Here is a 16,516-nt window from a genome sequence, read left to right as displayed (position 1 = left end):
TTTGTATCATGTTAGAGAAACTAGTTCAAGCTTGCCTAAATCTTTGTACATTTTCAAAATATACCATACTCAAGTATCTGCTTCTCAACAGGATCTATCTTTCAAATGCAGGTTTATATGGAATCCATGTTTGAGAATTAGTATAAGTTACTTGCTCGATCTGAAGATAAAGTACAGGAGGTAAGTTAATTAGGTTTTGCTAGTTTTAGTGACCATCCAACAGAACTAGATCACAATACTCTGGTTTTGCCTAAGTTTTGTTGAACTCAATCTAAATGGACATCTTCCTGAAGTGGACACTTAAGTAGTTATATTAAAGTGAAGAATCAATAATTGATTACATTACTTTATGCAGGTTATAGTTCAAGCATCACTGGACAAGGAAAAGATGAAGTCTGTGATTCTAACATGTACTAGCAGAGTAGGCTAGTTCTGTTCTTTCTTGTTATCTGGGTTGTAGACTTGGAGAAGGCAGTTTCGTTCATGACAAACATCTTTAGAAATTTTGTAGAGAGGTAGAAAAGGATCGAAATTGTCTGTTCATTTTGTAGAGGCAGGGGTCTGTAAATCCTCCAAGCTATAATGGAAAATCACATCAATATAACTAGTATTTATTTAATTTAGCACTATTACTAAGGGATTCAAACTTTAGCGTCCCTCTTCAAACTTTCAGAAGGAAAAAAAAACTATTATTGCACGAGTTATTGGTTCGGTTTTGTTAGTCACTTATGAAATTCACAATATCTCATTATTTTTAAGCAATTTGATAATATATTTAGTCTATGGGTTAGATAAAATAAAGAGATAAAAAATTTCGGTCCAATGGATTACCAAAAAGAAGGAAAAGAAAATAAAAATTTCACGTTTGTTATTGGTAAAAATATTCGAAGATTCTAGTTCTCAACAAACAAAGAAAAGAAGAATCTATGATGAGTGAACCGAACTACGTCGACAAAAACAGTCAACGTCGTACTTTCAACTTTGACTGCAAGGTTAGCTTCCTGAATAAGCGTGGCCTTGTTTCGGTTATCTCGGTGTCGTGTCGTGTCTGCTAGTAATATCCATGGGGTCATGAACCATGTGCAGGCGGTTCTCTATTGACGAAAATACCCTTAATAAATCATCATTATCCCCCTCTGGCGCCCTCCCTGAAATTATCTCCGAATGCCACTTGCTTCATCAGCTCAGAACCAGAAAATTCAAAACCCTGAAGAAAAAAAAAAACGCTGACGTCTCTCTCTCTCTCTCTCTCTCTCTGTTGCTTCTTCTTTAGTGCGAAGTTTAGAAGAGATTAGATAAAGAGAAATAGTGGGGTGGAGGAAGAGAAAAGAGAGAAATGGGTATGGGAACAAGCACATTTGTCATCAGATGGATCAACTTTCTCACCATGGTATGTTTTTAACTTTTGTTTTTTGTGGGAGCTTTGCGAAAACTGAAAAGATTGCTTCTTTTTGTTCTTTTTGTTAACTCCATTTCTGGGCATTTGCTTATTTGAAGGCCAGTTATCTCCTAAGCGACTAAATGGGTTTGTTTCTGTTGCTGGGTTTTGATGCTCAATGCCCGTGCTCCAAGGTCTAAAATTTGTTTTGTTAATGTGCATTGGGTTTTCTTTCAGACCATATGATTTTGATGCTTTTGTTTTGTCCATGGTTGTGCAAAGTTTTCTGTTTTAGTCTTTACATTGTCATGCGGCGGCATAAGGTTTTTAGCTTGTTTGTCCAACTTCAAATTGTCGAAGAAAACCTGTTGGAATTTATGTTATTAGTTAGCTTGTTTAAGTAGTGAGAAGCTCTAGCTGATATGTGCTATTGCTGTACATGAAATTTGATGGCATTCTGTTATGGCGGTATGCTCATACTATGTTATTATGTTCATTCTGCAGCTGTTAGCAATTGCCGTTGTAGTTTTTGGGGTATGGATGAGCACTCATCATGATAACTGTCGGAGATCCCTCACTCTCCCTGTTATAGGCATTGGCGCTGTCATCTTTTTTGTGTATGCTTTGCTTTTTCCATCACCTGATTCTTTGATGCATTGATATTCCAATTTTAACTCTGTTAATATCAAGAATCTACTTATGTTTGTGTTTTGTGGCTGTTAGCTCTATAATCGGCTTCTTGGGTGCGCTGAAAAATAGCTCCATACTGTTGTGGATTGTATCCTTACTGATTGATTGATTTGTTTTTAAGATTGTATTTCCATCTTCCTTCTTGTTTGTTCCTTGACTTTTCCTGTGCAGTATCTGATTCTCTTGTGCTTCATATCGGTGGGAGTTTTGGTGTTCACAGTATTAGCGTAAGTAAACATCATGCAGAAGCTCAACACTATGTAATTCAGTTCAGTTTATATTTCATGTGGCGTGTCTGTATTATTTGATTTTTCTGAAACAGTTGATTGAAAAGTCTGAAGAGATGTATATAAAGGTCTGTAACATTTGGATGGGGCATTTTAGAAAAACTTAAGTCACAAGTGGGATGTTTTTTTTCTTTACCGAATAGGGTAATTTAGATCAGAAAGACAAAATATTATTGGCTTACCTCCTGGGATTTGAAATGAAATTGGTTGGTCTAAAGGTCCAAATTTCCATGTACTACAGAAAGGAAGTTTTGTTTATGACCTGACGATAGTGTGTCTACTATAGTGCTGTCTTCTTTTGGTGGATTCCTAGGCGTCATGGTAAATAAAATAATAACCAATATTTATTGAGATATCCTAGATGGTTGGAGGTAGAATAAAATCAATTTAGTATGTAGATCATGTACAAAGATATCCTGGATGCGATTAGTCTGTATTTTTGTTGTTGTAGAAAGATGTATTATGTGCTTGGACATGTTTCATTTAGTAAAGGCCAGTCCTCATGTAGATAATACTATACTTTGGTTAATTTGGAAGGTACTTCATCATCCTAAGATGCAAGCTGATACAGGGGTTCAGCTTGTATCTTTGGATGATGAAGTATCTTCTTGTGTCAATATGTTGTTACACCGGAATATGTTTGTGAAGATACATTTTTTTTCCCCTTAAAAATACAGTTGATATGTGATCTTTCTTAAATAGTCACTATATTTTCTCAATCTCCCTGTATTTAATGTTGCAAATTTAGTTTTCCCCCAATTCAATTTGTGAGTTTTGACTCGCTGGCTTACACCAATTCAACATCTGCTCCTCATTGGTTTAATTTTCATTGTGCCTGTTTCATGAGTGCACGGATTTACTAGTGCTCATGAATTTGATCTTGCACAATTTTTTGCCTTTACTTGTAGGTTCATTGTCACAAATAATGGTTCTGGTCATAGCATAGCTGGCTTGAGGTTAGTATTCGTTTGGTCCCTCATCTTGCTTTTCGGATGGGTATAATGCTGATTTATAATATCTACTCCTGAAAGTATCTGAGCAGTACTATGAAAAATATAGAGAGAAAAAAAAGAATCTGTAAAAGTTTAGCAGCTTCAAATCATCTTAGGAATGCAGCCACAAGTTTCTACTTTATTTTGTCAGAAGACCACTCTTTAGGAATAAAAAGAAAATTATTTCTTTATCCTTTTTTTTTTCTTTTTCGTATGCACTGGTCAGCTAGGATGGTATGATGGGTGCAATTAATATCTTCTTGTCTGGTCAGGTACAAGGAGTATCAACTCCATGATTACAGTCCATGGTTTGTAAAACAAGTAAATTTCTTTTGCTCTTTTAGCTGTGTAAAATATTGATATGAAGTGCCAACTTTGGTATGCATTTATTGATATCAGTTATTCACTTTCTTGTTTTAGTTGAACAATACCCATAACTGGAAGCACTTACAGAGCTGTCTTGTGAAATCTGATGACTGCAAAAACCTATACAAAAAGTATAAGGTCCAATTCTTAACTTGTTTAAATTTCTCATTTATCTCCCATCACCTAGTTTTGATTTTCTTTCCCTTTTCTTTTCCATTGACTAAAGATCTTTCACTGCACTTGTCGGATGCAGACTCTCAAGCAATACAAATTGGCAAAGCTAACCCCTATCGAGGCTGGTTGTTGTCGACCACCATCTGAGTAGGTGTCATACTTCTATTTTTCATTTTTGTGTCTTTTTGTTCTTTGGTAAGTTTCCTTCCCATCACCCTCCTGGGCGTCTTTCTGCTTTCCAAGGGGAAAATCAAAATGCTTCCTTTTATATTTATGTATGCATAATTATTTTATAATAAGGTCCTTGATTAAATTGTTTAAATATGTATTTGTATCTCAACTGTTAGATAAGATATGGACAACTAATATGCATTGAGACACATCTTACATTTTCTGATCTAACGGTTGAGAAACAAATCGTTATTTAAGGACATTTTTAAAGATTTTTACTAGAGAATAGATTTATTATTTAATGTTTTCATATATTCTATGTGATTGTGTCAGCTTCCCACTTTTATACATATTTGTGTTTATTATATTATTGTATCAGTTTGGTCGGGGGAGAGAAAAAATTAAGTTGTTTTCCTCAGTCATTTTATGTGGTTCATGGTCCATGGAAGTTTAATTAGTTTATATGCAGTTTATTTCAGACATAATTCAGACTAGTGAAACTCCATCTTACTGATATTACCAATTGCTGGGATTCAACTTTATTCCTAGATGCGGTTATCCTGCTGTTAATGCTTCATACTATGACATGAGCTTCCACCCAGTTAGTTCAAACAAGGACTGCAAACTTTACAAAAATGCCCGGGACATCAAGTGCTACAACTGCGATTCCTGCAAGTAAGCATCACCTCTATCTCAATTTACTTTTTCTTTTCTTCTTTTGTATAAATTTTCTCACTTATATTTGCCATACTTCTATCATTTTCAAGGGCCGGAGTTGCACAATACATGAAAACTGAGTGGAGAGTGGTTGCGATCTTTAACGTTGCTCTATTTGTTGTTCTGGTGAAGCATTCTCTCTTACTACTTGATGGGATTCTCTTGAATTGATAATGAAAGCTGAACTGCCTATAAATCATAGAACTATCGAATTCCAAAAAATTTAAATCACAAGAGTGGCCTTTTTCTATGCAATGTGCATTGGCTGAAGATTAGTGAAAAAAGATTTACTACATTCATATATTTGGTCTCTTACCGACAAGGATTCAGTAACTGACTTTCTACCATCTTTTACTGTCAATATGCTCCTGTGAGTGCTTGATTTCCTGACCTTCCTTTTGTTGTGCAATGTCAGTCTATGATATATTTTGTGGGATGCTGTGCGAGACGAAATGCAGCAACAATCCGTTCTAAAGATTAGAAATGGCCCTACCTCAGAAACCCTCCAAGGGGGAGAAAACTACTGAAGATCGATTTGTGCAACCTATGAATGATTTCTTCTTCTTGTTGATTGAAGCAAAGAAATTCTTCCTTTATACAATGGGTCAGTACTTTCTGGCTGGAGGCTATCTGTCTAAAGTTTTTGTAAAAAATGATTTATGATTCTATGGAAACAAATTATATAATTTCTTTAACAGTCAGAGATTTGAGTGTGAAGTATTATTTTCTGTTATGTTTGTTTCCGATCCGATGTGGTACTTTTACTTTCTTCGAGAATTTCATCAAAAGAATTGGCAAAGCCAACATCATAGGAATTCATGAGGAGACAAGTTTGTATTGTTTGTCACGTCTGGTTTGGATCACTCCTGGGCGTACGCAAAATACACTGTACGGTGGAAATTGTTTTGTCTGGCAACACAAGGCTTACACTAAACAGGTTTCCAGCAACAACAATCTGCCAGGGCAAACAGTGGGGCCCACAAACCTGGGCAAGCCCGAGGAAGGCTGGCCTGCTGACGTCACGACGACGCCAATTGCTTAAATTTTTAGGTGGCGCGTGCAATACACGCGCCGGTTTTAAAAATTTGATGCGCGCTACGATACCGCCAACGGTATGATTACACGTGTCGCATCTTTGGGCCATCCGACCGCTTTTAAACTTATCCGACGGCAGCCATTTTTTCGCGAATAAAAAATCAAACAGAACCCCAACGGCTCTATGCCACGTGGAAGCTCTGGGCGCTCCGATTGGTTTTTCCAGCAATCCAACGGCGGACAATTTTTGGCAAAAAAATAGAAAAAATCGGAAAAAATTTAAAAAAATACGAAAAAAATACTGAATTTTTTTTCTATAAATACCAACCAATACTCTTCACTTTTAACACCAACTCTTCATACATTTTCTTCTCATTCTACTATTTTTCACTTTGTAGTCAAATTTTTTTCACTTTCAAGTTGTTTTTTTCTCTCTTTCAAGTTGTTTTTTTCTCTTTCAAGTTATGGGTTCTTCTAGTGAAACCGGTGGAGGAGCATGGAGCATGACGGAAGATATTAGCTTGTGTGAGGCTTGGCTCCAAGTTAGTCATTGTCCCGTAACGGGCAATGAGATCAAATTCTGTCATATGTGGAAAAAAATTCATCAGGAATTTTGTGAAAGGGTAATTGGTTCGACCCGTACGGATCAAGCATTATCTAGTAGGTGGAAAATTCTTAATAAAGAGTTGGGAAAGTGGAGAGATGCCTTGACAAAAGCGATGAACAACCATAGAAGCGAGCAAAACCTTAGCAGTGAGGTAAATTATTTGTAATTTTTTTCTTTATTAATTTCTATGTCATATTATATTTTATTTAAATGTTTCTTGCAATTTATATATTATGTTAATATTTCTTGTATTTCCAATATTAATATGAATGTTTCTTGCAATATTTATATTTTGTTTTGCATTTCTAATAAATGGTTAAAGTTTCTTGCGTTTCCATTAATTTTTTTAATACTTGTTGCATTGCTAATATTTTTTTTAGTTTCTTGTATTTCCTTTTTTTATTTTTATTTTTATACTTGTTGCATTGCCAATATTTTTTAAAGTTTCTTGTGTTTCCATTATTTTTTTGTTATACTTGTTGCATTGCCAATATTTTTTAAAGTTTCTTGTGTTTCCATTAATTTTTTGTTATACTTGTTGCATTGCCAATATTTTATAAAGTTTATTGCCTTACCTTTTTTTATATATATAGATTATGCAAGCACAAATGTTTTTTGGTGCTACTGGGCAAGGGAAAAAAAGTTTCAACCATACCCTATGTTGGGAGGTGGTGAAGAATTGTAAGAGATTCCAAATTATTCTAACGGGTCCAACGATAGTGTTGAACGAGATGCCACTCCATGAGACACCGACATCGGATTCACCTATGGATTCCCCGATGAGTCAAGACTCACCTATCGAAAAAGAGCCGAGGCCTATTGGGAGGAAGGCGGCGAAGGCGAAGAGAGGGAGTAATTCTACCAAGAATACATCTAAATATTTGGAGGAGCTTTCAAAGATGCAAGCCATGAGAATTGAAATGGATATGAAACAACAAGAGCACGATAGAGCAATGGAAGTAGAATATGCAAAAGAAAGGGAGTATGTACGCCAAGGAAAGATTGAAAAAAATGATCGGGAAACCATGGCTATGGATACAACCTATATGTCCCCTGAAACAAAACAATATTGGAAGTTAGAACGAAGGGATGTTATGAGACGAAGACTTTTTCGTGACGATGGACCTAGCAACACGGATTGGTTAAATGATCAAAACCATTAAGTTAGTTTGCTTGCCTTTCATTTCATTGTATTTTTTGTTTTGTTTAAAAAAGTAGTTATAATTCATGTATTTTATTTTATGAGTTGTATTCATTTTCTTTTAGTGAATGAAGAAAATATTCAACAACATTCCTTTTTATTCAAAACATTCCATACATAAAAAGCAACCCACAACCAAAGCATAAAAAATAAACAAACCACAATCAAAGCATAACAAATAAACCAACCACAACTAAAGCATAAAAAAACAACAAAGCATAACTAAAAATACAACATAAACATAAACATTAAAAACACATCTTCACTTTACTTTATTGTCCTTCATTGCCTTTCACCGCCCACAAATGCTCCATCAAGTCCATTTGACGGTGTTCATGAATATATGACAATTGCATCTCCGTGTAGCGCTCAATCATCCGATGCATGAAACTATCGTCTCTAACTAACGGATCATGCTGCACTGGTTCTCCATTTAGCCCCATAGGTTTTTCATAAATTCGTGTTAAAGCGGTGTTCATTGGATCTGGTTCATACTCATCTTCAGCAGCATCGTAATCATACTCATCTTCCACAATCATATTGTGGAGGATGATACAAGTCATCATTATACTTCTAAGCACCTCCTCATCAAATAGACGTGCCGCTCCCCTGATAATTGCCCATCGGGCTTGAAGGATACCAAAGCACCTCTCCACATCTTTTCTGTACCCCTCTAGGCAGCAAAAAAAATTTCCTTGTGGGATCGGGGATGTGGAATTGTTTTCACAAATGTTGTCCACCTCGGGTAGATACCATCAGCTAGATAATACCCGTTCTGGTAGACAGTATTATTAATTTGATATGTAATAGTTGGCCTTCACCTCTCAAAACATCATTGAACACCGGGGATTGACCCAGGACGTTCAAATCATTTTGAGAGCCGGCAACTCCAAAGAAGGCGTGCCAAACCCATGTATCAAAACCAGAATCGCTTCGAGGATGATACTTTTCTGCTCTTTCCGATTCCCATAATCCCTTGCCAAGCAGATGGACAATTTTTCCATTGTCAGTGCATGCAGTCAATGTTATCAATCATTCCAGAAATCCACGAGACTTAGCTTTTGTAGAAGCCGTTGCATGTCCTCGGGCGAGGTCTGCGGAGGTAGTCCCCGTGTACAGATTTTCCACTGCATCACAAAATCGCACCAAGCTCTCCAAAATAGTGGACTTCCCCATCCGGGCAATCTCATCCACCTGATCAGCAGATGACTCATACGCCAACATTCGATTATCACAATTGTGAGCTTTTGCTCGGGAAGCAGCCCCAAATCTCCAGCACAATTTTTTTTTGAACAAAGTAGTCATCATAATTGCAAATATCATGCATGACTTTATTGAACAGATGGGGTTGCATTCTATATCTTGCTCGAAAATGAACATCAGAGTACAGAGATTGTGGGATAAAATAATCTTCCATAAGATTCTTACCCCGAGAATGTCTATGTATGTCCACATTCGGTGCCCGGCCTTCTCATGAACCACGGCGGCTCTGATTTTCTTCCTCCAGCAAAGCAATGGCCACACCAAGTTGCTCATCTAGTTCTCTCTGCGCCCTTTTGCTTGCAGCTCTTCTACGCATTCTTGCTCGCCTTTCTCGCTCTTGCCTCTCCAAAACCTCTTCCATGTCGTCTGACATTGAGAATAGAGAATGAAATCTAAAATATGAGAAATGAAATCTAAAATATGAGAAATGAAGATGTAGAGAAGATATGGTGTGAGAGGTATGAGCTAAGCCTCTGCATTTATAGAAAAATTTAGGCAGATAGAGATGACACGTGGCGCAATTTTAGAGGGTGAAAATCTTATCTGAAATTTGAAATTCACATGAAATTTGAAATTTGAAATTTATCTGGAATTTGAATTTTGAAATGTATCTGAAATTTGAAACCGAAAATCTGATCCGATATGAATAGTATTGACACATAGGAACCCAAAAATCTTATTCGAAAACATTATCCAAATTAATTGTTTAAGTAAACAAAGTTGTGAAAAAAAATAAAAAAATGAATAGTATTTGCCATGGCAAGCCTTGCATTGCTGGAAACACATTTTTTTTTTGCCCTAGGCGACACTATTCACATGAATAGTACCGCCTAGGGCTCCTTGCCATGGCAAGGGGCTAACTGGTGGAAGTGCTCTTATATCGGCTAAAGATGAAATAAAGTGATAGGACAGTCACCCACACTACATCACCCTACACTATCCATCGCCTTCTTATATCACCTCTTTCCTGAAAAGCTAGGAAACGGTTATCCTTTACTCTCAGTATGCTTGCCATGTGGCATCATCCATAATCATGTATAAGTACCTAAGAGCATCTCCGAGAGAGTCCAAATTTTAGCCAAATTCTAGTTAAAATAGCTAGAAAGTTATTATAGCAAACTACTTAAAATGTGTTTTCTTCAGCAATATTCTCTACTTTAGATAATCTCAAATATTTTATTATTTTGTTCTCCCTCTCGCTCTTTCTCCCAAATGTCTCTATCTCTTTCCCAAATTTTAACATGAGACCACATTGTTTAGTGATATTTCTTTCCAACATGAATTGAAAAAGAAGAGAAGAGATCTGGAAATTGAAACCTTTATTAAAACTAAAATTTATTGTTCAAAACACATTGTGCATACACACGTACATGTCACATGTGCATAGGTATATTATAAGCAAACAATTATATCATTTTACATCTCAAATTTTCATTCAAAGGTTGACAATTCAGTCTGTTCAAAGTAGCGGCCAGAAACTCTAATATCCGGCAACAAAGCCGCCTTCACCGGACCTTTAGCAGCTTCTTCAGCTGTGAGGATACCGGTATAATTGTTCATGTCTGTGGCGGTAAAACCAGGACTGACTGCGTTAATGGCAATGCTAGGATACTTTTTAGCCAAGACTCTGGTATAAGCATTCAGAGCTGCTTTGGATACAATGTAGGCAGATTGATTAATAGGCCAGCTTTTGGCTTCAATCAAATTGTGCTTCACATCCTCCAAAAATCCCTCAACTAAGTTGTCCACTTTCTCTTCTGTGAGGCTATCACTGTCTCCTAGCACCTTATTGGCTTCCTCATTTCGAATAACCTAAAGATCAATAAACCGATACGTTTATATCAATCTAACAACATAACATAACATATTGTTGTATATAGATTTATGATTCGGATTCGGTTGTGTACCCTTAGTTGTCCCAATGCAGAGGAGACATTGACTACCCTTGCCGAGTTGGATTTTTGAAGAAGTGGAATAAGTGCTTTTGTGAGCTGCTTAATTCCATAGTAGTTTGTTTTGAAGCAATCCCCTGCTGTCTCGTAGGTTTGCTTTACATATTCATTCTTGATACCATTGGGACCTATAAGCTGCATCGGTATTTGCTCTTGTCAATGATATATTCATTAGTAAGTGATTCAAGTACATCAAAATATATCATAAAATTGTTAGCTTAGCTTGATACAGATTGAGTTCTAGTTTTTTTTTTTTGTCTAAAGAAATATCTGAATTTTATTGACTTACATCCTCATGCCTAATTGCCAACTTCTCTTTGTTCTAGTTTTTTTGTCTAAAGAAATATCTGAATTTTATTGACTTACATCCTCAGGCCTAATTGCCAACTTCTCTTTGTCATCAGTGAGGAATAAAGATCCAATAACTCCTGCATTATTGACCTGCAATATATTTATAAATAAATAAAACACACATTTCTGTTATAAGTGGTTAAGAAAAATAAAGTGATGAGAAGAAAAGATAACATGCAGTTTCCACAAGAAGATGCACAGAGAGAGAGAGAGAGAGAGAGAGAGAGATCAAAAGAGTTACCAATATGTCAAGCTTTCCAAACCGAGTTTGGAGAAAATCAGCCAGAGAAGCAATGCTAGTTTGGTCAGTGACATCCAGCTGATGAAAGACCACATCAGAGAAGCCAGAAGCCTTTAGCTTCTCAACAGCTTCAGTGCCCCTCCTCTCATCTCTTGCAGTTAATATCACCCCAACTCCATTAGAACCTAATTGCCTGCTTATCTCAAATCCAATCCCTTTGTTGCCACCAGTTACAACTGCAATCCTATTTTGAGGAAATTCAAAACCAAAATTAAGAAAGAATTTTAATTCAATGGTGAAATTAACAAACAAATTGAAAGACAGATGTACCTCTTAGATCCAAAAGTGATTGTTGTTTCTTCCATTTTCTGTAGATGATGGTTTACAAGGAATTCCGAGTGCTTTTGCTTTCTGTTCTTGAAGATATTTATAGTTTATTTATCTCCTAAATTGTCAAAGTTGATTCAACCTATGAGTTTTTACTGGTGACGTATGCCATGACATCTTTCCAAAATGCTTTTGCTTTCCAATGTGTCACCATGAATTATTGGGGGGAGACTGTGGAAAAAGCAAAAGGAGAGAGAAATTTTTTAAAAGAAGCCAAAATGGACAAAATTGCCCTTATTTATTTTTGGATTTCCTAAGAAATCATTTACATTTGCATGTCTTTGATTTAAAAGTTGAGAGGTTTTTCTGTCTTTTTTGAAAAAGCTTTGGTTTTTTCCAAAAGTGAAATTTTTTATGGCTAAAACCTAAATTTACTTATTATATTCCCGTATGCCATGACATCTTTCCAAAATGCTTTTGCTTTCCAATGTGTCTCCGGCCCCGTAGCCACCATGAATTATTGGGGATATTATATTCCCGTATTGACTTCTTTTTTTTTAATGAAATGGTCTTAAGTTCTCTGTTGTCTTAAGATCCATTGAGGTAAGGGCTGACAAAGCTTCTTATTATTTCTATGTTTAGGTTTTTAACTTGCATGAATTTTTGTTTGTTTTCATCAATGGGTTTGCAAGTTGCAACTTGTTGATAGCAACACTTTGAGTTTCCAGTGTCTTCTAACATTAGAACGAGATATTAATAGACCAAAAGCTAGTTGACATTTAGCAAACTTGACTTCAAATGCCTTGTGTTAAACTTCATCACATTTTTAACAAAATATTTAGAAAGAAAATATTTATAAGACTCGGACTCGGACTCGTGTATGGGTTAAACGCTCTTAACCACATGTACGACATTTTTTTCTCTTCCTTAAACTCAAAATAATAACAAATTGCCACTAGAAAAAGAAAAAGAAAAACCTGAAAATAACAACAGAGGCCCATTTTATAGCAAAGGCCCATTTTATAGCGAAGCATGACAAACCTCTGCTTCAAATTAAAATGTAGGCCCATACCCATCGTCTTCCTTAAACCCTAAACCAGTAAAACCCTTCCCCTCTCTCTCTCTCTCTCTCTCTCTCTCTCTCTCTCTCTCTATACTATTCGATCACTGAATCACTAATCACACACAATATGTCCGGTTCGATCCTTTTGGAACGGTCGAGAGACTTCTCGAAGCTTCTATGCAGGTTCAGATCGACCGACCCATGGGCGGCGGGCCCGGACCTTCCGGAGGCGTCACCAAATGGAAATGGAAGCGCATGCACGAAAAACGAGCCAAAGAGAAGGAGAAGCGCCTCTTAGAACAAGAGAAACAGCTCTACGAGGCCCGTCTCCGCTCCCAAATCCGGGCCAAAGTCGCGGAAACTCGACTCGTTTTCAAATCGGGGTTCGAAACCGCACAACCCTATGAACCCCAACGAGCACCTTAAAGCCCTAGCAGATCGGTTCATGAAAGAAGGCGCAGAAGATTTGTGGAACGAAAAGGATGGGCCGATTGATGACCGGCCTCCACCGGTTGGCTCGGACGCACGGACGAGATCGGTTACCGCACCGCCGTTAGACTCGAGGAAGCTGATATCGAAAGGTCGTGATTTGGCGGGAAATGGTAGAAGTGTAAACTTGATAAATTTGAGTGGCAATCACGTTAGGGGTAGGAACTGTTGGAGTATCAAAGACCTAGCTCTAAGAAGCTGTAAAGATCGTGAAATAATCCAATAATTATTAACAGAACATGTTTGGCTTAAATAGCCATTACAACTGAAAAACAAATTAAAGCAAACCACGTCTCCACATCCCGAAGACTGTGGCAACTAAATACTTGACCTGATCAACTCCTAACTTAAATGAACTACTAGCTCCTGAAAAATAGGAGCTTATTCAAATCAAAACAAACTTGCATTACAGAAACTCTAACATATCCTCCCCTAAACTGCACTAGCTGAAGGCAAGTCAGTTTATAAGCGTCATGCTTTGAACTCCTAGCAGATCACGCAGTTTCACAAACGACTCTAACTTCAAAGGCTTTGTCATGATGTCTGCTACCTGCTCACTAGTACCACAATGAACTAACTCCACAACACCTTCCTTGACCAGATCACGTAAGAAGTGGGACCTCACATCTATGTGTTTGGTTCTTCCATGGAGAACAGGATTTTTTGATAACTTGATAGTTGAACTATTATCACAAAAAATCTTAACACACTTACATGAAGAGAAACCGAGACTGTTGAGTACTCTTTTCATCCAGATACTGTGGCAAGCACATGCCACAGCAGCTACATATTCTGCTTCGGTGGTAGAAAGGGTCACAACTGGTTGCTTTCTTGAGCTCCATGCAACTGCACCACCACTTAGAAGAAACACATATCCAGAAGTGCTTCTTCTATCATCTGTATCACCAGCATAGTCACTGTCGGTATAGGCCTTAAGAACAACTTCAGAATTTTTCTCATAAATTATTCCCAAATTCTCAGCACCCCTTCCATAAAACACTCATAAGTTCACAAACCCTTTCACATACCTGAGAACCCGCTTTGCTGCTGCCATATGAGATACTTTCGGATCTGCCATGAACTTGCTTAACATGCAAACAACAAATGCAATGTCTGGTCTAGTGACTGATAGGTACATCAAGCTGCCAATCAATTGCTTGAACAAGGTTGAATTCACACTGACTTCTCCACCATCTTTCACCAGTTTCGTGCCTGGCACGATAGGGTTTTTCACGGGATTGCAGCCTCCCATTCCAAACCTTTCCAACACCTCCCCAGCATACTTCCTTTGGCATAAATGTATCCCTTCACAACTCTGCTGAACCTCAACTCCTAGAAAGTACTTCATCTTCCCCAAATCACTCATGTCAAACTCTAGCTTCATTGATTTCTTAAACTTCTCACATAGTTCCACATCATTCCCTGTATAAATTAAATCATCCACATAGAGGCTAATAATTAAGAATTTACCTCCAACTTCATGTTTGAGAAACAGTGTGTGCTCATGACTGCATTTCTCAAAACCCTCCTTCATGAAGAATCCTTCGATTTTGCTGTACCAGGCTCTTGGAGCCTGTTTCAAGCCGTAGAGAGCTTTCTTAAGCTTCAAGACTTTATGCTCTTCTCCTTTACGAACATAGCCTTCTGGCTGCTCCACGTATACTGCCTCTTTCAATTCCCCATGAAGAAACGCACTCTTGACATCTAGCTGGAAAACAATCCACCCTTTCTGCGCAGCTAGAGCCAAGATCAATCTTATGGTGTCCCAACGAGCCACAGGTGCAAAAACCTCGCTGTAATCGATCCCATACCTATGAGCATAACCTTTGACTACCAAACGTGCTTTGCATTTATCTACTTCTCCCTTTTCATTCAACTTTGTTCTAAAAACCCATTTGACACCAATTTTCTTCATCCCTTTCGGCAAACTTACAAGCTCCCATGTCTTATTTTTTTCTATAGCTTCCATTTCCAAATCCATCGCTTTCCTCCATTTCTGTTTTTTCACTGCTTCATCAAAACATATTGGATCATCATGTACCATAAAACAAGCCAAGTTTGACTCATCAGAAAGACCAGCTCCACTAACATAGTCTTCCATCCATCGAGGTGCTCTCCTAACTCTCTCCTCTGGTGTAGCAGCATCATTTTCTCCTTCCAACTCTTCTGTACCCGAATCAGCTCCTTCTACTTGTTCTTCCTCATCTTCACCTTCTTCTTCTTCTTCGTCATCATAGTCACTGATTTCCCCATCATCACTATCTACCCAAGTAAAGACATCACTCCTCACGTCTTCATCACTCCTCCTCCAATTCCAGCTCTCATTCTCTTCAAACACAACATCCCTACTAACAATCACCCTTTTAGCCGTAGGATCATAAAGCCGATAGGCTTTAGATTCTTCACTAATTCCAAGAAACACGCATTTATGACTCTTCTCATCTAACTTTACTCTATTCTTGTCAGGAATATGCACGTTAGCAATGCAGCCGAAAACTCTGAAGTATTCGACATTGGGTTTTTTTTCACTCCAACACTCTTCAGGAGTCTTTCCTTTTACTGCCACAGTTAGACTCCTATTTAACACATGCAATCCCCATCGAACTGCTTCTGGCCAAAAAAGTTTAGGCATCTCCTTCTCGGAAAGCAAGCATCGAACCATGTTTAATACAGTTCGATTCTTACGTTCTGCCACTCCGTTCTGTTGAGGAGTATAGGCAGCAGTGAGTTGTCTCTTAATGCCATGATCAACACAAAACACGTTGAACTCCTTGGAAGTGAACTCACCTCCCCTATCTGTCCTCAAACAACATATATCACACCCAGACTCTTTTTCAACCAGATTTTTAAATACTTTGAACATAGAAAAAGTTTCACTCTTCTCGGCTAAGAAATAAATCCAAGCTTTTCTACTGAAATCGTCGATAAAGCACAACAAATACCTTTTTAGGTTGCTTGAAGTTGGAGTGATTGGACCACACAAATCAGCATGAACTAACTGAAGTTTCTTTGAAGCCCTCCATTGACTCTTCTTAGGAATGGCTGCTCGATGTTGTTTTCCATGATGACACACTGTGCATGCTTTGTTCATGGCTTTGAGTTGGGGAAGTCCTTTGACAAGTTGCTTGCTTTCTAAGGCTTTGAGGCTTTTGTTGTTCACATGACCATAACGACGATGCCACAAGTCTGATAAGTCATCCGTGCTTGCTATT

The 16,516-nt window shown here is 37.6% G+C and overlaps 2 protein-coding genes across 6 annotated transcripts; one reads left to right on the top strand and one right to left on the bottom strand.

The window, feature by feature from the left end:
* Positions 1–1,142: 1,142 nt before the first annotated feature.
* Positions 1,143–5,508, top strand: TET10 (tetraspanin10). 5 transcript variants are annotated; one of them, XM_089041697.1, is made up of 12 exons: positions 1,143–1,390; positions 1,498–1,572; positions 1,883–1,995; positions 2,102–2,156; positions 2,237–2,295; positions 3,264–3,311; positions 3,620–3,668; positions 3,768–3,851; positions 3,940–4,034; positions 4,608–4,733; positions 4,826–4,901; positions 5,191–5,508. In XM_089041697.1, exons 2-12 carry the CDS (start codon positions 1,522–1,524, stop codon positions 5,254–5,256), a joined length of 822 nt encoding a protein of 273 aa, XP_088897823.1. In that variant the 5' UTR covers positions 1,143–1,390; positions 1,498–1,521; the 3' UTR covers positions 5,257–5,508. The 5 variants fall into 5 exon arrangements, with proteins under 5 accessions (XP_088897823.1, XP_088897821.1, XP_088897822.1 ...); XM_089041695.1 differs by lacking the exon at positions 1,498–1,572 and having other exon boundaries at positions 1,145–1,390; XM_089041696.1 differs by lacking the exon at positions 1,498–1,572 and having other exon boundaries at positions 1,146–1,390; positions 2,240–2,295.
* A 4,675-nt stretch (positions 5,509–10,183) lies between these two features.
* Positions 10,184–11,902, bottom strand: LOC103337493 (salutaridine reductase-like). The gene is made up of 5 exons (XM_089041521.1): positions 11,756–11,902; positions 11,426–11,669; positions 11,200–11,274; positions 10,789–10,968; positions 10,184–10,693 (listed from the first exon to the last, which is right to left on the bottom strand). Exons 1-5 carry the CDS (start codon positions 11,788–11,790, stop codon positions 10,313–10,315), a joined length of 915 nt encoding a protein of 304 aa, XP_088897647.1. The 5' UTR covers positions 11,791–11,902; the 3' UTR covers positions 10,184–10,312.
* Positions 11,903–16,516: the final 4,614 nt, after the last annotated feature.

Source organism: Prunus mume, linkage group LG7, assembly GCF_029339155.1.
Source record: "Prunus mume cultivar Tortuosa linkage group LG7, ASM2933915v1, whole genome shotgun sequence".
NCBI classification, from domain to species: Eukaryota; Viridiplantae; Streptophyta; class Magnoliopsida; order Rosales; family Rosaceae; genus Prunus; species Prunus mume.
The sequence above is the reverse complement of the archived record's forward strand: the minus strand, read 5'-3'. Positions and strand labels throughout refer to the sequence as shown.